Source organism: Geotrypetes seraphini, chromosome 3 (genome assembly GCF_902459505.1).
Source record: "Geotrypetes seraphini chromosome 3, aGeoSer1.1, whole genome shotgun sequence".
NCBI lineage: Eukaryota > Metazoa > Chordata > Amphibia > Gymnophiona > Dermophiidae > Geotrypetes > Geotrypetes seraphini.
Window position 1 is genome coordinate 374,559,333 of NC_047086.1, and position 23,707 is coordinate 374,583,039.

At 42.0% G+C, this 23,707-nt stretch overlaps 1 protein-coding gene across 3 annotated transcripts in view; it reads left to right on the top strand.

Moving 5' to 3' along the window:
* The window catches only part of PSME4 (proteasome activator subunit 4), a 418,332-nt gene that overhangs the window by 60,818 nt on the left and 333,807 nt on the right, over positions 1-23,707 (top strand). The window contains exons 4-5 of one of the 3 annotated variants that reach the window (XM_033936116.1): positions 7,134-7,193; positions 12,232-12,276. In XM_033936116.1, coding sequence (XP_033792007.1) covers positions 7,134-7,193; positions 12,232-12,276 — 105 coding nt within the window. Of the gene's footprint in view, positions 1-7,133; positions 7,194-12,231; positions 12,277-19,908; positions 20,025-23,707 lie in introns of those variants that run through there. The other 2 variants (XM_033936117.1, XM_033936118.1) reach the window with 2 other exon arrangements.

The following is a 23,707-nucleotide window of genomic DNA, read 5'->3' on the forward strand; positions in this document are numbered from 1 at the left end:
GGGACATCCAGTTTCCAAGAGAACATAAGCAATGCCTCCGCTGGGTCAGATCTGAGGTCCATTGTGCCCAGCAGTCCGCTCGTGCAGCGGCCCAACAGGTCCAGGACCTGTGCAGTAATCCTCTATCTATATCCCTCTATTCCCTTTTCCAGCAGGAAATTGTCCAATCCTTTCTTGAATCCCAGTACCGTACTCTGCCCTATTACGCCTTCTGGAAGCGCATACCAGGTGTCCACCACATGTTGGGTAAAGAAGAACTTCCTAGCATTTGTTTTGAATCTGTCCCCTTTCAACTTTTCCAAATGCCCTCTTGTTCTTTTATTTTTTGAAAGTTTGAAGAATCTGTCCCTCTCTACTCTCTCTATGCCCTTCATGATCTTGTAAGTCTCTATCATATCCCCTCTAAGTCTCCTCTTCTCCAGGGAAAAGAGTCCCAGTTTCTCAAATCTCTCAGCGTATGAAAGGTTTTCCATACCTTTTATCAGACGTGTCGCTCTCCTCTGAAGCCTCTCGAGTAACGCCATATCCTTCTTAAGGTAAGGCGACCATTATTGGACGCAGTACTCCAGATGCGGATGCACCATCACCCGATACAACGGCAGGATAACTTGTTCTGGTAGTAATACCCTTCTTGATTATACCTAGCATTCTATTCGCTCTCTTAGTGGCCGCTGTGCACTGTGCCGTCGGCTTCATTGTCATGTCCACCATTACCCCCAAGTCCCTTTCTTAGGTACTCTAATTCAATAACATCCATCCCATCGTATAGTTGTACCTCGGGTTTCTGCTTCCCACATGTAATACTTTACATTTCTCAACGTTGAACTTCATCTGCCATCTCGTCACCCATTCCCCTAGTTTGTTCAAGTCCCTTTGCAGTTCTTTGCAGTCCTCTTTAGTCCGAGCTCCACTAAATAGTTTGGTGTCATCTGCAAATTTTATTATCTCACACTTCGTCCCTGTTTCTAAATCATTTATGAATATATTAAATAGCAGTGGCCTGAGCACCGAGCCCTGCGGGACACCACTCGTGACCCTCCTCCAGTCCGAGTAGTGGCCCTTTACTCCTACCCTCTGTTTCCTGCCCACCAACCAGTTTCTGATCCATCTATGTACATCTCCTTCCACCCCATGGTTCTTCAGTTTCCGAAATAGGCGTTCATAGGGTACCTTGTCAAAGGCTTTTTGGAAATCTAGATATATGATGTCTATGGGGTCTCCTCTATCCATCCGTTTGTTAATTCCTTTGAAACATAGAAGATGACGGCAGATAAGGGCCATAGCCCATCAGGTCTGCCCACTCTACTGACCCACCCCCAAGTCTACTATCCTAGGGATCCCACTCCTGGTGACAGGTTCCCTTGGCTTAACCCTCTAAGGGATCCCACATGGGCATCCCATTTGCTCTTAAATTCTTGCACGCTGTTTGCCTCTATCACCTGCACCGGGAGCTTGTTCCAAGGATCAACCACTCTTGGTGAAGAAATATTTCCTGGTGTTGCCATGAAATTTCCCGCCCCTGAGTTTGAGCGGATGCCCTCTTGTGGCTGAGGGTCCTTTGAGAAAGAGAATCTCTTCTTCCATCTCGATACGGCCGGTAATATATTTAAACGTCTCGATCATGTCTCCTCTCTCCTTACGTTCCTCGAGTGAGTACAGCCGCAAATTTTTCAGCCTTTCCTCGTACGAAGAAGTGCAATAAGTTCGTTAGGCATGATCTCCCCTTGCAGAAACCATGTTGGCTGGTTATCAGAAGTTCGTTTCTTTCAAGATGTTCATCGATGTTTTCTTTTATCAGTACTTCCGCCATTTTCCCTGGAACAGAGGTCAGACTCACCCGGGTCACCTCTTGATCCTTTTTTAAAGATGGGCGTAATGTTGGCTATCTTCCAATCCTCCGGGATTACGCCTGCTTTCAGGGATAGATTGCAAATTTGCTGCAGTAGTTCCTCTATTTCCTCCTTTAGTTCCTTCAGAACCCTTGGATGAATTCCATCCGGACCCAGGGATTTGTCAGTTTTTAATTTTTCTAACTGCCTGTGTATGTCTTCAAGGTTCACTTCCATGGATGTTAATTTTTCTTTTTTGGTTAATTTTCACTTCCATGGTTGGCTGCTTGCATCTCTTTCTGCTGTGCTCAGGCTGGACTGCATCTGGAGGGTCGAGTCACAGCCTATAAAGTTAGAGCCATGGTGGCATCTGTAGCTTTCCTTAGATCTGCTCCTATTGAGGAAATCTGTAAAGCTACCACTTGGTCCTCGGTTCATACTTTCACCTTTCATTATTGTCTGGATTCTTTTTCCAGACAGGATGGCCACTTTGGCCAGGCAGTATTACAAAATGTATTATCCTGATTTGCCAACACTCCCACCATCCCATTCTGGTTAGCTTGGAGGTCACATTGAGAATATGCTGTCTGCTTGTCCTGGGATAAAGCACAGTTACTTACCGTAACAGTTGTTATCCAGGAACAGTAGGCAGATATTCTCACAACCCACCTACCACCCCTGGTTGGCTTCTTAGCTAGCTATCTGAACTGAGGAGATGCTGAGGAGACGGGGAAGGCACTTGCGCATGTGCAGCAGTCGCGAACTTTCTAAAAGTTCTTCAAGCAAGTCTGCTTGTGAAGCTGTCCGCATCGGGGCTCCGTGGATGACATCACCCATATGTTGAGAATATCTGCCTGCTGTCCCTGGATAACACCTGTTATGGTAAGTAACTGTGCTTTTTGGTATCAAGCAAACAGATAGGAGTCGAATGACCAAATCAGTCTATGTTGTTTTACCTACATTTCTATTTATCCTTTCTCTACTTAAATTTATATTGCTTTAAGAATTTAACAACAATAGAAACATTAATCAATGTACTGTTGACATGTATGCAATGCTAATAGTTAACCTCAGTAAGGAGTATCACTTACTGCCAGCTGGCACAAACATGGGGGTTAATAGTATAAAATGTTTTTTTCATGTGCAAAATATGTTTTTCACTTGTGCCTTTTCCTCTGGAGTCACAGCTTTGGCTTCCTATTTTACTGTCTCTTCTGTGTTTGGTATATAGCAGTCGTATGTCTGGTAGGGCTATAGAAATGATAAGTAGTACACTTCCCCCTCCATATTCGTGAATTCCGTATCTATGGATTCTCTTATTCGCGGTTTTAAGCCCAAAAATGCATTTTCATTTTTAAGGCTATTTTAAGCCCTGTAAACCCTCACTTAAGCCTTACTTGGTGCTCTAGTGGGTTTTCGGGGCAGGAGCGATCTTCCCACGCTCATGCCCCGTGTAAATCGCTAACAGGAAATGGCTCCAGAAACTACGGGAGCTCAAGGCAGCCATTTTCTGTGAGCGATCTGCACGGGGCAGGAGCTTGGGAAGATTGCTTCTGCCCCGAAAATCCGCTAGACCACCAGGTAAGGCTTAAGGGGGAGCTTTCAGGGCTTAAAATAGCTGGGGGAAGCGGGGGTTATAGGCAGAACCGGCCTGAATATTATTCATGGTTTTTTAATATTCATGGGCCGGCTCTACCCCTAACCCCCGTGAATATGGAGGGGGAAGTGTAGTAGTTTTAAAATCATGATAATGACATGCCAAAAATTGCACTGATTAGCCATTATATCTTGTAAATTGGTTGATTTTCTTACTGTCCTGCTTCTTTAGTTTATTTTATTTATTTAAAAATATTCGGTACCTTTGGGATATGGCTGGAGATTTCATGTTGATGTTTGCCTTCTTTCTCTGTGATTCTTTATGCTTTTATATGTGTCAGAAGCCTTCCCTGCTTTATTTGAAGAAGAATCTGAAGGCTTTCTTCTTTCTGCTGACATTTGGGCTCGGACCTTAGTATAAACTTTTTTATTCACCAACATGAAAGATATACACAGAGTAGAGAGAACACAATTATTTTCTCAGTACAATGCCACAATACAGAGTAACATGGTAACACCCAACTAGAAATCTCAGATATCAGCGAGAGTCCAGGCCTGTAAACGGGCTCGGACCTTAAAGTGAGAGGCTTGGAATAATTGGTTTTGTGTTTTGTTTACTTGTTTATTTTAATTGAAAATTGCCTTGGTGGACTGTGGTTTGAATGGCAGTCTAGAAAATTAAAACAGAAATTAAAAAATGGTATGCAAGAATATATGTGCCAACAAGATCAGGTATAGATGTGCCTTTGGGCACACTAGGGCCAGAGATGCGATGTGTGTGCATGTTTAACTGTATAAAGTACATGCATCCTTTAGAGCAGGTGTAAATATATGCTTGTCAGTAAGTGCTCTGCTGCACCTGGTTTTAAGTGCCATAGGTTGTAAAGGGTATATAAGTGTCTGTTTTTGACATTCCTTTTTATAGAATTACCCTCCAGTGAAGCTGGAGTACTCAAAGCAGACATTCTAAAGGATCTTTTGGTCTGATTTCAGCATGTAGCTTTGCACATCTTAAAAGATACATATCATCCTAGGATAGGAAATTATAATATTTGTGACTCTTTTGGACTGATCCCCAGTCTAATATCTAAGGTCTATTTTATTATTTCTACTTTTTAATTTCAGCTTTATATTTTTACTCTTTGTATTTCTAATTTGTCAATTTCTTTATTGCATATTTCTGAACTTCACAGCTCAGATAGCCCCTGGATGCTTGGAAACTTCACATTTTCTGTTTTCCTACTTTCTTACGCCATATATGTCCCTCTGTTAGGTCACTAGGCATGAATTCCCCGCCGCTATCGAGATTGGCCCTCTAGTAGCTTCTTGTACCAATCAGGTAGTATGTTTTCTGATTGGTTTATGGGGAGTATTTGAGTACGTCAGCATGGTGACCTGTCAAATGCATGCAGGACAAGAGCGCCCCGAGAATTGCACGCAAGACAAATGCGCGCACTGAATGGGAGGACAGTAGATACTATTTTGTCGTACTCCTCTTTTTTGAGGGGGGACCCCCTTACACTTAAAATATTCACTTCTATCTAGTGTTAGGGTAAGATTTACCTTGTGATTATGGGAATCCTTTACAGAATTGAATATCTGGAAGGCCCTGATTTGCTGAGACTCCTCAGGCCCCGTCCCTTGGGAAGGGCCTGAGTAGTCTCAGAAAATCAGGGCCTTCCAGATAGCCATGGATTGCAATTTTCCGTGTGTGCATAATTGTGGGGTGCATTTGTCGGAGCGCTCTTCTCCTGCATGGATTTTTCGGTGTTCCAGAACCGCGCTAAGTGTTTCACATTGCGCCAGCGGAGGCAGAGATTTCTTTGAGTAAGTAGTGTCTTACTTTTTTGGGGTTTAAATGGTCTATTGTTTTTGGCTGTTTTTATAACATCAATTATTTATTTTAGGTTAATAAAACCTGGAGAAGTGGATATTAATCACAAAACAATCGTAGGCCATATTTAACTTTTGATTTTTTTTGTGACATTGAAACAGAGCATTCTCCCCTGCGTTATTTAGACAGGGAAGTTTTTTAATGCCTGTGATTTATGTTGAGTAGAGCCATACTCTAATAGGCTTACTGTTACTGAGGCTTTTTCTTTCTTTTGCTGAGTGACTGTGCTTTATATAGTGGAGAGTTTTTTTTATTTTGATAGTGATTTTCCCTCCATTCCTCCTTTTGTTTGTTCTTGATTTTTCCATGAATGATGTTTTCTGGATGAATTCAGGATGGTTTTTTTTTTTAAAAATTGGAGGGTGGGGGGTTTGTTCAGCTCTACTAAACTTTGGGGCCACTATGTTTCTTTCCACTTATCTTCTCTTCTTTACTTGCTGTTAGTCACTAGCAGTAGTCAAGTCTGACTTCTTAAGGTTCCCTTCAGTTTTCCCTTAGGAAAATCTTAGTATATCAGGCCAGTTGTCAGTGGGGAAATAACTGAAAAACGCTCTTGAAGTGTTTCTTAATTTATTTTTACAAAATGGTTTTGTAAAGAAGTTCAGTGACAAAAATAAATTAATACAGGATGAATGTTTTAATAAATATATAACCACAAAAAAATATTCATAAAATAAATCAACACCAGAGATTTCTGTAAAGACAGTTTCCAATTTAATGGGAGAAAAGACCTCTGTGTTTCCCAGAAACATACCCGGGAAACTTTCTATGGTAAATTTTCAGTTGTCATACTCCGTTTCAAAGACTATAATCACAAAAACCTATTTTCAAATGTTATTTCCATAGAGCAATAGGAAACCACCACTAATCTTAGGTGATCTCTCTGTATCCTCTGATATTGGAAAAATCTCTGCAGTTGTACCCAGATCCCTAGTGCTGTGTATTTGCAACGCACAGGGAAATGATTTCTTATATGAGAATCTTTGAAGCGGTAGTTCTTTAAATATATTCCCTTGATGCAGCAATTATGCGAAACAAGGCCTGTTGGGAAATCTAAATCATTCCCCTGTGCGTTGCAAATACACAGCACTAGGGATCTGAGTACAACTGCAGAGATTTTTTTCAATATCAGAGGATACAGAGTGATCACCTAAGATAAGTGCTGGTTTACTATTGCTCTATGGCAATTACATTTGAAAATAAGTTTTTGTGATTATAGTCTTTGAAGCGGAGTTTTTCTTAGATCGAGGATGTATTTCTCTATGACAACTGAAAATTTGCCATGGAAAGTTTCCCGGGTATTTCCTGGGAAACACTGAGGTCTTTTCTCTGTATTAAGTTGGGGAAACTGGCTTTACAGAAATCTCTGGTGTTGATTTATCTTATGATTATTTTTTTGTGGTGTTATATTTGTAAAGAAGTTTCCTTCTGATTCTTAGAATCTTGAGAACTTAAAAATGGGTGAATTATTTACCCTCCCTTTTACAAAACTGTGCAGGAGGTTTTTAGCACCAGCTGGCACGCTGAATGCACTGTGCTTCTCTGACACTCATAGAGTTCCTATGAGCATTGGAGCAGCGCAGGGCATTCAGCATGCCTGACGGCACTAAAAACCTCTTGTGTGGGTTTGTCAAAGGAGGGGGTTAATTTGAGGCATATATGTCCAGTGTAAGTCTTCTTTAAATTTGCCCAAAACTGAGCATTTGCTCAGAGAGCACAGCTTTAAATATTTACTATTCTGCTACTATTATACTGCAATTACTGCCATAATTTTTCCTTTACTATTTTTTATGCTTTTTTTGTTTCATATTTAGTTCAGTCCGACAAGGCTTGTCTTCCACAAAAACAATTGTACTTAATGTTTTACATAGGTGGTAAGGACAATATATATATATATATATATATATACATTTTAATTCTGCTATGTGATCTACTGCATGGTTTTATCCAAATATAACACTTGCCATGGATTTTTTTTTTTAATGTGCAGAATTAATGCAAATGTTCTGGATTGAAATGTACATGTTAACATACACCAGTGTTTTTTTGAGAATGTTGCACTGAGCTAACTGCAGTAATATCTTTGTGAATTGGCTATGTGCTGCTTGGTTTAATATAGGACAGAATTTGGAAGGAAAAGCTAGGTGAATTTGAGTGTGTGTAAAATAACTGTCTTGGAGGTTTCTATAAAGGTTTGGAAAAAAAGATGGTAAGGGGAAAGAGGTACTGTAAAGGGGCAGTGGCTACTTTTTATTCACTTTAAACTAAAATGAAGTATTAAAGTAGGTTTATATGTACAAATAAATTTACCTTTAAAGCTTGTAGAGATCAATACATTTGGCTTGGAAACCATAAAAAAAAACCATCTGAGGCTTGGGAACCTTGAGTAAGATAGCCACATTTACTGGCTTAAGAAATACTGGCAAGAACCCACTGGGCTTAACAGTGGCATAGCAAGGGTAAGTGGTGCCTGGGGCAGAGGTGCCCCTCCCTCTGCTCCTTCCCAACTCCCCCTTCCACTGTACCTTTTAATTTTCCAGGTGAGAGCAGCAGTACGAAGTTGTTGCCCACGTCGTGTCAGCTATCCCTCTGACATCACTTCCTAGGCCCGGGGCCCGGAAAAGACGTCAGAATGAGGCGACACGGACATGGGCAGCAAGTTGGTAATGCTGCGTGTACAGGAAGAATTAAAGAGATACGAGGGAAGGGGTGCATGTGTGTGGCAGTGGGAGGTAGAGAGGAGGACGGGTGTCTGCACCCTTTACAAAGACCACGTCCGGGGCGGATCGCCCCACCCGCACCCCCCTTACTATGCCAGTGGGGCTTAGGACCCCACATTAAAGATCCTTTTGGGGAGATGATGATTCAGTTCACCTTCTGTATCATTTGGTGAATACTGATTCCTGACCCGTGGCTATCAGGCTTGACTCCTAGGCAGTGGGATTACCAGTTCATTGAACTGGCAGTGGCATAGTCACCATGGACTAATGCAAGGATGATGAGAACTTGTAATAGTTAAACAACATATATTCACAGTGTGCAGTGCATCACAGAACAGGCTTGTGTTCCAAGCAGTTTTACAGGCCAGAGAAGGTCTGCGACTATTGTCCTTTGTATAAGGAAAGATGCTGTTTTTCGTGGTATAAAAAAGAAAAAAACGTAAGATGGCCTATATGGAGATTGCTTTGAAAACAAGGCAAAATTAAAGCATAGCTTCACGAGGGCATTTTTACCATGTCACATTTTTGTAGGAACACTTGCTAGACAGGAACACAAGCAAAAAATTGACCCTTAATTCAACAGAAAATGCAGATCTAGCGAAAACAAAATACTCTGTGAAGATAGTGATGTTCAGGATGTAGGCTTTATTTCAAAGTACAATCTAAAAATCCACATAAAATATATCTAGGACCCAAAATGTTGGGAGCTATGGACCCAACACGGTCCGTGTTTTGACAATGCTGTCTTCCTCAGGGGTCCCTAAAGATCCTGATATAAATACTCGTACATTAATAACAAAAAGCGAAGCTGAGTTGTTACTACTGCGTGGGTGAGGATGCACAGAAACCAGCATTGTTAATATACTTGTAAAGTTATGAGGCATTCGAGAAAATATTTTCAAAGTTATTGATCACCAAAGTATGAACCTTGTTTTGTGCATTGAATTTTTTGGGCCCATTTTACTGTTCAATAATGGAAAAAGTAATCTAATTTGGGTAATTCCAAACTATATGTGAATTCAGCATCAAAAACTGTATATATAAGTCAAATTTGAGCTTTCTACCAGTTTTGGTTTATGTATTGTGGATAACTGAAAGTAGCTATTTTTGCCAGTGCGCGACCGGAACCAGAGTACCTCCTCATATCGGATGCTCTTTTTGGGAACAAATGCATATCTGAGTCTAATATTTTGCACAGCTTAGTTTAAGACCTTAGACTACTCATACATAAAATTTCATGGAACTCTGAGATGGTTGACTGGAGACATGTTCCAAAATTGAATCTGGAATAACCCTATTTCATATTTATACCACTACCCAAAGGATCCAGATGTATCACATTCTTGTACTGTATGATGTCTTTGGAGGTTCTCTTTTTGTTGAAGAAAGATGAAACCACTCTCTAAATTGGAAAGCAGTTCTGTTTGCATCATTTAAAAAAGATTTAGCTGAATTTGAAAAGGAAGTTCTTTTTCACCCAGAGAGTGGTGGAAAACTGGAATGCTCTTCCGGAGGCTGTTATAGGGGAAAACACCCTCCAGGGATTCAAGACAAAGTTAGAAAAGTTCCTGCTAGACCAGTACTTACGCAGGTAAGGCTAGACTCAGTTAGGGCTCAGGTCCTTGACCTAGGGGCCGCCGCGGGAGCGGACTGCTGGGTACGATGGACCACTGGTCTGACCCAGCAGTGGCAATTCTTATGTTTTTAAAGGTGCCCAAAATGATTAAGAGGATGGGATGACTTTTATATGAGGGAAAGCTAGGGAAGGTAGAGATGGCTGATGGGGAGATACGATAGAGGTCTATACATTTCTGAGTAGTCTGGAACAGATAAACAAAATCAATTCTTCATAGCTTTTAGAAAAGTAAACACTAAGGGCTAGATTCACTAAAGGATAGTGAGTCAATCGCTGTTGGCTGATTCCTGGCCGATTTTAGTATAAATCATGTTTTATTGGTGCACTATCAGTAACTACACAATACAGCACAACAGCACAACAAGGCCGAGATCACCAAATGTACAACCAAACAATTTCCCCCCCCCCAAAGAATCCCCCCAATCCCCCCCCACTCCTAAGCCCAAACCCCCACCCCAACTCGAACCCTCACCATGAAACCCAACCCATAACCCAAATCCAGCAAGAAAAGAGTATGCTGAGCAAGCTGTGTTCTTATGCCGCTCAGCACATAGCAAACAAGACAACCAAATCCCGTCCACCCACCCACAGAATGGAGTTCCTGGCCGATTTTAAAACAATGATTGATTCACTATCAAGTTTGCAGCCTCCTCCTGTCAGTGCTGTCAGGGTTCTGCCAGCTTTAAAAATTTTTTTTTAATCAGGAAGATATTTTGCGTGTATTACACACGCAAAATAACTGCTCGATTAAAAAAAAAAAATTAAAATAAAAAAGCCCCCCCCCCCAAGTGCTTCTTCCCTCCCCAAACCCCCCAAAAGGTCCACCCCAAAATGTGGCACCGCAGAAGAACAAAAGGCAGGAGGGATGCCAACTTCTCCTGCCATCTCAAACCTGGCCTGGCTGGGCCCACCTCCCTCCCCGTACCTTTGGCTGGCTGGGCCCTCCCCTTCCCCGTACCTTTAAAAACATTGGGATCAGGAGGGGTGCTCAGTCCCATCTGCTCTAGGTCTCCTCCGACACGAACTGCGGCCTTAGGCCAAGTCCCGGTGCATCATGCCGGTTCGGAGTAGGCGGGAGGAGGTTTTAGCATGCGTTATGGGGGGTTTGGGGGGTTGTAACGCTCCACATTTTACTGTAAACTTAACTTTTCCCCTAAAAACAGGGAAAAAGTGAAAATGTGGGAGGTTACAACCCCCCAAACCCCCCACAACGCGGCGCGATGTCTATTAAGTAAAGTGGGGGAGTTCTCCCCCCATGCCCCCCCCCGTTGGAGCCCTAAAAACAGTAATTTTGAGCGGCACACCCCTCCGCACTGCGCTCAATTGTCTGGGCGCGCCTTTATCCTGGCGCGCTTTTGACCTGACACCCCTTTATTCAGAGAGCTCCATGAATGTCGGTACTTTTCTTAGTGGGCTGCAGCATTAGGTAATGTCGCAACCAGAAGTTCATAGACCTTCTGTGATAAATAAGTAAAAATTTAGCTAAAGCCATAGAGACAAACTGCTAGAATGTCTGTTCTGAAAATATGTGCAAAATACAATATTTAAAATCGCCAATACTCTGGTTAATGACACGTTTTCTGTGTATACTTCCCATGGGGCCACAGGTTGCTCACCCTTTTGCTTGGCTATACTTGATGCCTTAAAACAGTGCTCTTTCTTATTTAAAATAAGAACATAAGAATAGCCTTACTGGATCAGACCAATGTAGTAGTCTGTCCACCTGGTGGCCAATCCAGGCAAAAACTGAAAGAGTAGCAACATTCCATGCTATCGATCCAGGGCAAGCAGTGCTTTGGCATTCAAAAGTCTTTGTTTCATTTTATATTTAATAACTATAGAACTTTTAAAATATTGGACAGGTGTACTTTTTCATGTCAAGCATAAAAAACAACAATGACAGTTTATACAGTTAAGAAATTCCATGCAATTACTTGTAGCTGCCAGGAAGGGAAGAAATTGCTAGTATGTAACAAAAGACTCTCTCCTCTTTTGTGCTGTAAATTCTAATGAAACCTTTGAACGGCTTTATGTACTTGTGTTAATAACTTATATTGTTATGATTTTGACTTCTAATTCGAGACTTTGGATGTTCTTGTATATGTTGATTCATGTTATTAAAACCTTAGGGAATACATTGTTAATTTCCTTTTGTATCTTGTAATGCATCTATACAAAGTTTCTTATAAACTCTGTTGGTTTGCTTTTAGAATTGTGCAGAACAGTGAAATGCTACTGTCTAATTTATTGGCAATTGTTCAGTTACTGCACTTAAGAAGTTCTTTATCTCTTATATTTGCTAAATTTTAAACTAGGTGGAAATTGGCTTTGGTGTTTCATTGGTCCTCAACCATGTATACTGATAAGTAGGTGCTCAGAACTCTGGCGCTGTTAGGAATGGTGCATATGATTAGGACTGTTCAGAACTGAAGGCATAGAAAGCATGTACACATGTGGTATATAATTGCATCAGTGTCATCTTTGAACATTGAAGTGTCTTAATTGCTGTTTTATTAAAGTAACTCATTTTTCCCCCATTTTTTTTTTTTTTTTTAGCTCTGTAGAAAATGTTCTGAAAACGCTTGTGAAAACTTGTCGACCGTAAGTCCTTTGCTTTTTTAAAAATTTGATAAACTGTGTTTCTTGAGTATGTCTTTCGGCCTCTTAAAATCAACAGGAAGATGTAGCACACTGAAAATGTTATTTTGTATTACAAGAATTACTACTGGGGGAATTGCATAATTTGCGCAGAATTTATCTTGTCCCATGTAGAATTTGCATTGAGGAAGGAAGGTGATTGACTGTGTCTGAATTCAAGAAAGCATGGGATAGGCACTTGGGATCTCTTGAAGAGAGGAAAAGACAATGGTTATTGTAGATGGGCAGATTGGATGAGCCATTTGGCCTTTATCTGTCATCATGTTTCTATTTGATTCAAACACAGCAGTTGCAAAAGCCACATGACTCTTCCAGCTTGCAGTCAGCATGGTGCAGAAAGTCCTGTGCTGTTCTCAGTAGACTTGAGGACAATTCAGTTTTTTGAGGATCATTTGAGGATCACATTGATTGCGTTCTGGAAGAGTCCCGCAGCTGCGTTTGAACCAGTGAGAGCCTGTCCAATGATAGTGCTAGTCAGGGACAGAAGATGAGGAAGGAAGGTAGGTATTGGGAATAGGGCTATACCGAATATTCATAATTCAATTTCATTTGGTTCCTAATAGTGCTCCAAATACATTATTTGTATTTGGATGATTAGCAATTTAAAACTGAATATTAATTATCTACTGTGCTAAATCCTATTGAAATGTTTGAGTTCTGATTTCACATTGCTTATGTTATTATTTATGTTAACGCTCAGTGCCCATTATTGGTATTCATGTTCAGCTGAATAATAAAACATGCTATTTGGTACAGCTCTAATTGAGAGAACAAGAAGCAAAGGAAAAATGGGAGAAGGGAGCACTAGATAAGTACAACAGGTATGGAAATAGAGAGAGGCTGGAAGAGATAAGGAGTGGGGGAGAGCTGGGAACAACAGAGAAGGGGATATACTGAAAGGGAGATAAAGGATGGCAGATGAGACTGTGTATGGGAAAATAGAGGTTTAAGTGTGGATGTGTGTGGAGGGGGGAAAAGCTAGGGACAACAGGATAAGGGGATGTGTGGAAGGAGAGATGAGCTAGGAGAGACAAAGGTAGGGGATGCATGCATGTGGGGACAATAGAAGGTAGGGTGATGTGCGGAAGAAAAGATGAGACTGGGTAAGGGGCATATGGTATGGGGTGAAGAAGAACTAAAGGAGGAAACTGAATGCAGGAGGGAGGATGAGCTGATAGATTGTTGAAGGGATGAGTTGGGGTAGGAGAGAGAGTTGGAAGGAGGGTGATCTGAAGAGAGATGCATTGTTGGAGGCGGCCAGTATATGTGTACACACAAACAACACACCCTTATTGGGCCAAACACTGTGGTCTTGGTTTATATTCACCTTGTTCCCTTCTCTGCACTACCCTGCCTCCTCCTAGACTGACTGCAGGCCTCCCATTGGCCTGCCTTAAGCCCTGGTGGTTCAGCAGTGAGAAAGGACAGGTGTGATGCATCCTTTTCCAATGGGCTCTGCTTGCTCCTACCCCATGCAAACTTGCTGGGAACCCATACAGAGAGCGTAGGACCATCACTCTTGCCTGGTTTACCTCTGGACCACCAGGGCATCAAAGGTGGATGTGTCCATGGGGGCAGGAGGGAGGCTGGGTGCATTAGAGCCAGCTGGGACAGTACACAGGATGGATCGCTCCAGTCCTAGCTCACCACTGGACCACCAGGGCTTAAGGCGTGCAATGGCTAGGACTTGGTCTGGAATTGCCAGGCTGGGTCTGGAGCCTGGACTAGGCCTGTCACACTGGGGCTGGGACTGTCAGGCTGGGACCAGCCAGGACAGGACATCTCAGGGAAGGTAAGATTATTGGTGTTGGTGGAGAAAGGAGAGAGAACATTACCATACTTGGCTATGAATCCTTGGTTATATTCAAATCAACCTTTTTCCCCTCTTTTTTGGGGAAAAATGTTACCTCAGTTTATATTCGGATCAGTTTATATTTGTGTTTATACGGTGTGTATGTATATATGTGTAATATATATGTATATATATATATATAATATACATACATACATGCATATATACACAGTATATATACAGTGGTATATTTCCAGTACATATGAATGATATGCTGAACCTTAGGGTACTTTGTCCATTCTCACAAGCATACTGCAGAAATTGCAGATTTTGAAACCTCTTCCTTCTTCCTGGAGTCTGTTGCCACTTCAGTTTCTTTCTGTATGCGAGCATGGAAAGTGTCTTTTGATCTGCTCGGTTTCTTTCTTTTTTTCTTTTGCAATTTTTCGCTCTAGTCATGATCTTTTTTTGTGAAATCAGAGATCCCTCTTGATAAGGGTATACTCTGACTGCGTGTAGAAGAGCAGATTTTAAATCTGCAGCTGGCAGAAGTATCTTTCAGAGACCTGTTTCAGCCAGCCTGCTGAAGATTGGTGGAGCTCAGAGTCCTTTCCATTGGTGTTTGCTTGCACCTTTGACTTGGTCAGGGACTGGAGTGCAGGCTGTTTAGGGTTAGGGTTCCTTCAGGGTGCTCATGGTGCTGGCTGTGTTTTGTCTCCCCCCTTCCCTTTTCTGTGAGTTGTCTGGGGGGTTTGAGGGCTAGTCTGTGGAGGTCCAACCGGCAGGCCAAAGAGCCCAGCAAAGTGGCTGAGTGACTGGGAGTAGAGGGTCTCTCCTAGAACAGCTACACCTGAGAGGAGCTGAAGCAGGCAGCAGCAGCACCATTTCCCCAGCACATGGTCTGTGAGTTAGGCTGTGGGAAAAATCAGGACATCTTCAAAAGCTGTTTTTTAATTGTTTCTACAGCTAGGGCCTTGGTCCTGCTCGCTTAAAATCATTTTTTTAAGGTTTTTGGTCAGCCCTGAAGTGATTTTAAACTGTTTTTTATTACTAAAATTCACCGGCCATGGCCATCTTGGATTTTCTCATTTTTTTCTCTAAGTTGTTAAACTTCTTCAAAATGCCTCATTTTGCTTCCAAAGTGCCAGAGATGGAGTTCTCTAATACCACTGTATCATGCCTTGTTTGTAAAGGATGGGTGGCAGAGTGCCTTTGCACCACATGCCAATTTCTGTGAAGCGGGGAGATGGGAACTTCAAGTTTAGCTCCCATGCGGCCTCTAGGGCATGGCACATGGATTTTGAGCCTGTTAGAGGAACAAAAAATTTCCTCAAGAGTCCTGGAACAGCGGCACAATGCGCCAAACTGGCATAGAAGCTCCACAGCCAAAGCTGCATCTCCTCCCTTTTAAAGGGGAAGGAGAGTTGCCTACGAAGGTCTTTACCCCAGAGTTCATCAATATGCTCTGCCAAGCAAAGCACTTCTTTTATGGGAATGGAGCTCCTCTCCGACTCTGATTTGTCAGTCAGGGATTCAGGGGATGAAAGTTCAGTCTTGATCCCACTTACCATCTCAAAGTGAGGCCTCCCTGATGGGAGATTCAGCCTCCTATGTTGAGAATCAGATTGGAGTCTCAGCCACGGACCTGGGAGATGATCCCTCCATACAGTGGCTGTTCAAGTCTTCAAATCTACTTTTGCAGTCGGTGCCTATAATCTGACACTACCTACAGGTCTGTGAGCTCAAGATTGATCTGGCTCAGCCCCAGTCATCTTAGTATTCTTTTTGGAGCGGGGTCCAATCTCACCCCATGTCTTTCTGTGGTACCCAGACATGAAACTCTTGGTTATGGAGCCCTGGGAGATCCCGGAAGGTTCCCTGAAAGGGGAAAATGCCATGATTAGACTGTATCCTCTGGATACACGAGTCCTAACAAATGTTTGCTATGCTCCTTTCAGGGAGTTCCGACATTTTCGCCAGTATGTCTCAGGAGGCTCGTCTTAGAGAACCTATCAAGGTTCCAGATAGATATATTCCAGAAGCCGGAAAATCCAAAATTCAGGTTCCTGGGCCACAACGGCAGCCAAGAAACTGCAATGATGCCAGGCATCCAGCCACCCTTCAAAAAATTGGGGGTTGGTTCTTGAACTTTCTGGAGGCCTGGGAAAACATAATGACAGATCTTTGGGTCTTGGATATTGTCAGAGAATGGTACAAAATGGAATTTGCATACCATCTATCCAAATGGTTCGTGGATTCTCTAGCATGCCAACCAGATTGCTGGATATTCAAGCCATAGAACCATTTCTGGAAGAACACTTGGGCTCGGGCAGATACTCAATATACTTTGTTGTGCCCAAGAAATATTCCAATGACTGGAGACCCATTTTGGATCTCAAACATGTCAATGCGGCCCTGAGGGTTCCACGTTTTTGGATGGAGCAGTGGTTCAGATGAGAGTTTCTGAGTGCTCTAGATTTGATGGAGGCTTATCTTCACATTCTAATTTTCCTGGCACACAGAAAGTTCCTGAAATTTTACATGTTAGAGAATTGCTATCAATTCTCAGTGCTACCATTTGGTCTGGCAACGGTAACCCAGATGTTCACCAAGGTGATGTGGTGGTAGCAGCTCATCTCCGCAGGGTAGGCTGGCTGGCTGGTTCATCCTTATCTAGATGACTGGCTCATCAGAGCCCCCTCTTGAGAAGAGGGAGAAAGAGCAATGGTGACAGTTGTGCAAACTTTGCAGAGTCTGGGCTGGATTGTAAACTTTTGAAAGAACCCTTAAGTCCCCACTCAGTCATTGGAATACCTGGGAGTTCTCTTCAACATGGCAGAAACTTTGGGGGCAAATTTTGAACATACTGTTGCAGTCATCATCTACTGCGTGGCACTAGCTACAAGTTCTGGGCTTGATGGCAGCTGCCATAGAAGTAGTGCGCATATGTGCTCACTTCAGAATGTGCTGTTTGTTGTCTCATTGGTCTCCCCAGAGAGACTCCCTACAAGCCCCTGTACCCTGGTCGGAGGCAGCCTGCAGCAGCATGAGCTGGTGGCTCCACCCATTGATTCCTGGGTCACACTGACAATGGATGCCAGCCTGTTTGGCTGGGGGTGCACTGCAGTGGTCACCTGGTGCAAGGGAAATGGGCACCATCCCAGCGGAAATGGTCAATAAATAGGCTAGAACTTGAGTGGTCTACTGCCTGGCTCTTCGAAACCTACAGTCGGTGCTGGAAGGAAGAGCCGTATGAGTATTCTCAGACAATGCCACAGCAGTAGCCTATGTCAACTGGCAGGGAGGCACCAGAAGCACATCATTTTCAACTAGAGGCAAAACTACTGTTCGCTTGGGCAGAAAAGCACCTGCTGGCCATCACAGTGGCACACACAGCCGGAATGGAAAATGTGCAAGTGGACTACCTCAGCACACAGACATTTGGCCCAGGAGAGTGGTTATTGGCCCTGTTGGTATTCCATGGCATTGTTGGACGTTGGAGGTGTCTGACTTTCGATCTGATGGCAACAGCACTCAACAAGAAAGAGCCTTAGTTTTTCAGCTCAAGATATGAGACAGGACGTGCAGGGCTGGACAGCCTGGTGCAACCATGGCCGAAGTCCGGACTGATATATATGTTTCCTCAATGGCCCCTGATAAGTAGGGTAGTCCGCCGCATAGCATCTCACCCAGGGAGGTTGATCCTCATGGCCTCTGGATTGGCCTAGACGTCATTGGTATGTGGATCTAGTATGTCTACAAGTGGCCATGTGTCTCTTGCTCCAGGTGTATCCAGACTTTCTCACACAGGGGCCGATTGCTCTAGGAGATCTGGGTTGTTTCAGTCTGACAGCATGGCTCTTAAGTGCACAGCACTAGCTAAGAAAGGATATTCGGACGTGATCATTACCACTCTACTTAAGACCAAGAAACCATCCACTCTTTCTGCATATGCGAAGACATGAGATACTTTTTAGCGCTGGTATAATAGGAGAAGCTGGAGTCCAACAAAGCCTCGGTATCATTGGTACTGCCCTTCCTTCAGGAGGGCGTGGACAAGGGATTAGCAATGGTGTCCCTTAAGGTGCAGATGGCAGGCCTGGCTTATTTTAGAAGCCGAGAGAAGCGAGTCTCCCTGGCTGTTCACCCAGAGTTTATTAGATTATTCAAAGGAGCTCTGAGGCTCAGGCCACCGATCCAAGATCCCTTACTTCCTGGAATCTCAGCATCGTATTAGAGGGTCTTCAGAGGGCCCCATTTTAAGCCTTTGGAGGAAGCCAGAATGGTCTCAGAATTGCAAGCTTTGTCAAGCAGGGAACCATTTCTGAGTATCATGGAAATGGAAATGACCTTGCTTACAGTACCTTCGTTTTTGCCAAAGGTTGTTTCAGCATTTCACATTAACCAGGAAGTCAGGCTACCAGCCTTTCAACCTATGGGTTCTAAGAAGAAAGACAAAGCTTTAAAGCTGTTGGACATACCAGGTAATGCAAGAGAACTCTGCAAAGTGACTAATGAGTTTCGTCTATCGGACTATCTCTTTATCTTCACCATATAGTCAACCCGAGGCAGACCAGACTCCAAGGTCACCATTCCCCAGTGGATTCAGACAGCGTTCTCCTCCACCTACATTGCGCCAAACAACAACTGGTGTCATTGAAAGTATATTTGACCAGAGGAGTAGCCTCTTGGACAGAAATGAGGACGATACCTCTGGAAGAGATATATAGATCTGTGACATGGTCTTCCCTACACACTTTCACTAAATTCTATAGGGTGGATATGGCAGTGTGAGAGGATTTCACTTTTGGATTCTCAGTACTGAAAGCAGGCTTATCTCTCCCTCTTGGGACTTTGGGGACTGCTTAGGTATGTCGTTAAGGTTCAACATGCCATTTCTATTGCATTGGAAAAAGAGATTAGGTTCTTAACCTTGTTAATATCTTTTTCGGTAGACAGAATGGTATGCTGAACCCCCTGCCCGATAATTTCTTATGTGCCTGTTCCTGCCTTATGCTTCATGTTTCTCTCCATAGATTTCTCTGCCAATTGGACTTTGGGTTCAGAATCAGTTTGTAAATAGAATCTAAGAGATAATTGTGCTCCACTGATATGCAAACCGTTGATTTTATTTGATGTGTTTTACTGTTCAGTGGCAATGTTCGTTCATTTATACAGTTTCATTATTGATTGTTATATGAGCAGATCAGAACCTTGGTTTTGGGGAGTTTCCCATGTTCCCCCTCCTCCTTTCTTTTGCTCTTGAACTCTTGCATGCTTTGGAACGAACTGAAGGGGTTAGCAGACTCATGGAAGAAGGAGGAGATTTCAAACCTGTGATCTTTCTGTAGTATTCTTGCAAGAATGGACAGAGTACCCTAAGGTTCAGCATACCATTCCTATCTACTGAAAAGATAATAACAAGGTAAAAACCTAATCTATATATATATATATATTGTGTGAGAAGTGATCTACAATCTTACAGGTTTCTGGATTATATGTATTCATTTGACAATCTGTGAGCCCAAGAGAAACTGCAGGTAGCAATGAATTTTCCCCCTAATATACTGTATCTTTAAGAGGTACAATGAAAAAATCTGTAACAATATCTGTCTGAAATTATACAATTCTACACATAGAACAATCTTCAACCTGTTATATGGCTATTTGTCTCCTTTAAGCTTTCCTTCGGTACCTTATTTTTCATTTTTTTCCCTCCCTTCCCCCATGTCCCTAGACTCTACTTCCACCCCCTTATTAATGCAGGATGCTGATTTATATACACTCTCATATCTTGTATGGAGAACTTCTTTGCAACCTGGGATCCTCAGTCAGTTTACTGGATGGACCGAGACCCAGTGGTCTCTTTCCACGTTATATACTTGTCCCAGATTTTATGGTATGTTCCCATATTGTTATTGTGTAAGGCAGTTAATTTAAACATAAGGTTTAAGTAGTGTAACTTATTTTGGACCCAAAGTATATTAGGCATCATTTTCTGTTTCCAAAAGGTGGCTATGGCTAAATGTGCTGCCACAAATAGAAATGTTGCAAATTTGTGCTCAGCTGACTTAATTCCTGGAATGAGCGCATTCTATCAACAAGCGGCAATGGCAGCCTGTAATTTGTACCAACAGTTGCCCTGCTTTCTGCCAGTAGGGTCGAACAATAGGACAGGACCACCAGATATGCTGAAAATTGCTCTGTCACCAACAAAATCCTGCTGTCATCCCATAGTAGCGTATCCTAGATGAGATATAATACCACATATAGTATATTTTATAACCATTTTCAAGTATATTCACAGAGAATGTTCCTTAAACAAGCTCTTGTAAATGAGCTCCCATTGCCTTGGATGGTATTCCCTCCCAAGCAACTATTTCCATTAGTTTTGATACAGATCCACAGGGGCCTCCCTTGCCAGCAATGCTTTATATAGCCTTGAAATACCTCTCCTACCCATATCCGAGCACAATGCCTGTTTTAACAAGTATTTCTGCTAAATTGAGATCCTCAAATGCCTTTTTTTTTAATGTAAGTATGTAGCTGAGTATAGGAATAAAAGTCTCTAGCCCGTAGGCCATATTCATCTTTCAAGAATTCAAAGGGCACCAGTGAAGAGTTCGTACACAACTATCCTAAAGTGCAAAGTCCTGCACGTACCCATTGGCACTCTATGGGTTCTACTTCCTGTTGGGAAAGCAATGAATTTTTTTTTTTTCCAGTTGCTGACATATATGTAGCAACAACTATGAACACAAGTTGGCAGTACCTGCTGCTCAGAGCTCCTCTTGGACACAGTGGATTGTGAAATATAAATTGCTGAAAGCCAGAAGCTCTAACCATGATATACAATTAACTGATCTGGGGAAAATCTGTACAAAAACTTTTAAATCTTGCCTCTTTAAGTGACAGCTTTTTAGTTTAGAAGTTTAATTGCTACTCAGATACAATGGTTATACTTCATTTTGGTAAATATTAAGATGTGTGCAAAAGTTTTAATTTTTTTGCACAGAATTCCTCCAGGAATAACAGCTTACAGAAATTCTATGAGCGTCAGAGCATTTACCTCACTGGCCCGCAGTAGAAACCTCTACTGCAGCTTTGTAAAAGCCAGTGTTAATCTTATTCTTACTTTAGTAATGGCTCTTTACTATCAGAATTTTTATTTCTTTTCTATCTTTTATTGAATTGTAAATTGCTTAGAAAGTTTGCTCATAAGCAGTATATCAAGATCTAAATAAACTTGAAATATTTGATTAAGGAAATCTAGTAAAATAAAAAGCATTGCTTAAAAAAAAAAATTCTGTGAAGTGAAAAAATAGCAGAATTGTTCTGAAAGAATTCCTGGTAGCAGATCTGTTCATAATCCATTTGCTACCACTCTGTGATTTGTCTTGGTCTGACATTCTTCTCTCCCCCACCTCCACCCCTATTCCCAGTTTTGGCATTACTGGTGAAGTGTTTGTTTAAATTTGCCTTACAAAACCATGAGGATTGAAGTGCTGGCTTGCTGGTTAGTGTTTTCTTGGATTTGAGATTGTTCCATTTTAAGTAGCTGTTTTGCTTTACTCAATTTGTTTTCTAATAGAAATTTGGAATTTCTCCATTTTGATAGCTCCATCTGCCCTAAGTGCTCTCTCAAGGCACTAATTCTTTTCCGAATGCCTTTTGAGCTTGTCCTAAGATTAAAACTTTTGGTTTGCTATGTTAATATATATGGAAAATATTTCGCTTTAGGCTACTACCTTCTCCTAAGAAAGGTTGGGCTATTGTGCAAGAAAGTCATCTTAACTGTGTGGACTAATAATGAAGCTCCCTCCTTTTGGATGTGGCAGAACAGTCTTCATGGTCTAATGCCTCTGGAACATTTGCTAAAATCACTTTTAAATGGGAAAAACAGTTTCTGGTCTGGGAAGTATATATTTATTCACTGGCTCGTAGAACTCATGGTTTTATCCTTATTTCTTTGTAGTTTTTTAGGTGGTTTGCTTGAGTGACTCCTGTATCATCCATTGAAGTGTTGGGGGAGGGGGAATCTGGGGGACACTTTTTTGTGTGCGGATTAGAAACATGTTGTTCCTCTTGTTTTGCAACTAAACATAAGTATATTTTGCAGAGGGTGCCTTGGCATTCCAAGCAGGCAAATGGAATAAATGTCTTACCACTCTCATTTCTACCAAACTTTAAGGAAATCAATCAAAAACTATCTCTTTGATAAATTTCTCTGACTCCCTCCCTGCCTTGTAACCCTGCCTTGTATCTCCGACATGCCTCCGGATATCCTGACTTCTCCCGACTTGCTAAGTTAAGCTGATTGTCTTGTTTGTAACATCGCTGTCTATGTACAGTCTCTTACTCTGTTAACCGCTCTGAACTGTTATGGTACTGCGGTATACAAAAATAAAGTATTATTATTATTATAGCAACAAAAGTTTTTTCTGCCTATGATGGATGGATGGTGGTGAGGGTTACCCCACCTATATAACTGAGGCTTTTTCTTTCATTTTGCTATAAAAGCAGCACTGCTGTGGCAGCTGGTGTGTTTGGTAGTTTTAAATATTTCTGGTGGGAGGGGTTTTTTTTGTTCTGTTTGTATGGTATTATTACCCCCAGCCTCTTTTTTTTCAATATTATTGTAGGCCATATATTGTGCATCTTTTTGCATAAAGTGAAACATCTGTTTCCCCTGTTTGTGTTTGATCCTCTTCTTTGACTGGTTGACCAGAGATTGGATAGAGGGAGAGTGTTAGATGTGTTGTATTTAGATTTTAGCAAAGCTTTTGACAGTGTTCTACACAGGTGTCTAATAAATAAACTTAGTGCTCTTGGTATGGACCCCAAAGTATGAACTGACAGACTTGGGCAGGAACTGGTTGAATGGAAGATGACAGAGGGTAGTAGTCAATGGAGATTGCTCTCGGAAAGCGATGTTACCTGTGGTGTGCCTTTGTAAGTAATATTGCTGATGGGCTGTCTGTCTGGTAAGATTTGCCTCTTTGCGGATGATGCCAAAATCTGCAATAGAGTAGACACCCCTGATAGTGTGTATAACATAAGGAAGGACCTAGCAAAGCTTGAAGAATGGTCTGAAATTTGGCAGCTAAGTTTTAATGCTAAAAAATGCAATTTCATGCATTTGGGCTGCAAAAAACCTGAGGGAACTGTACAGTTTAAGGGGTGAAGAACTTTTGTGCACAAAAGAGGAGCGGGGCTTAGTTGTAATAGTATGTGTTGATCTTAAGGTGGCCAAACAGGTTGAAAAGGTGACGGCGAAAGCTAGAAGTTTGTTTGAATGCATAGGGAGAGGTAAGACCAGTAGAAAAAAGGATGTATTGACACCCCTGTATATGACTTTGGTGAGATCTCATTTATAATATTGTGTACAATTCTGGAGACCGCACCTTCAAAAAGATATAAACACAAGACTACTAAAATGGTTGGTGCTCTTCATTGTAAGATGTATGGGGATATACTTACATATTAAGGTCTTTATATGTTGGAGGAAAGGCAAGAGAGGGGAGATATGATAGATTTTAAATGCTTATGTGGCATAAATGTGCATGAGGTGAGTCTTGGAAT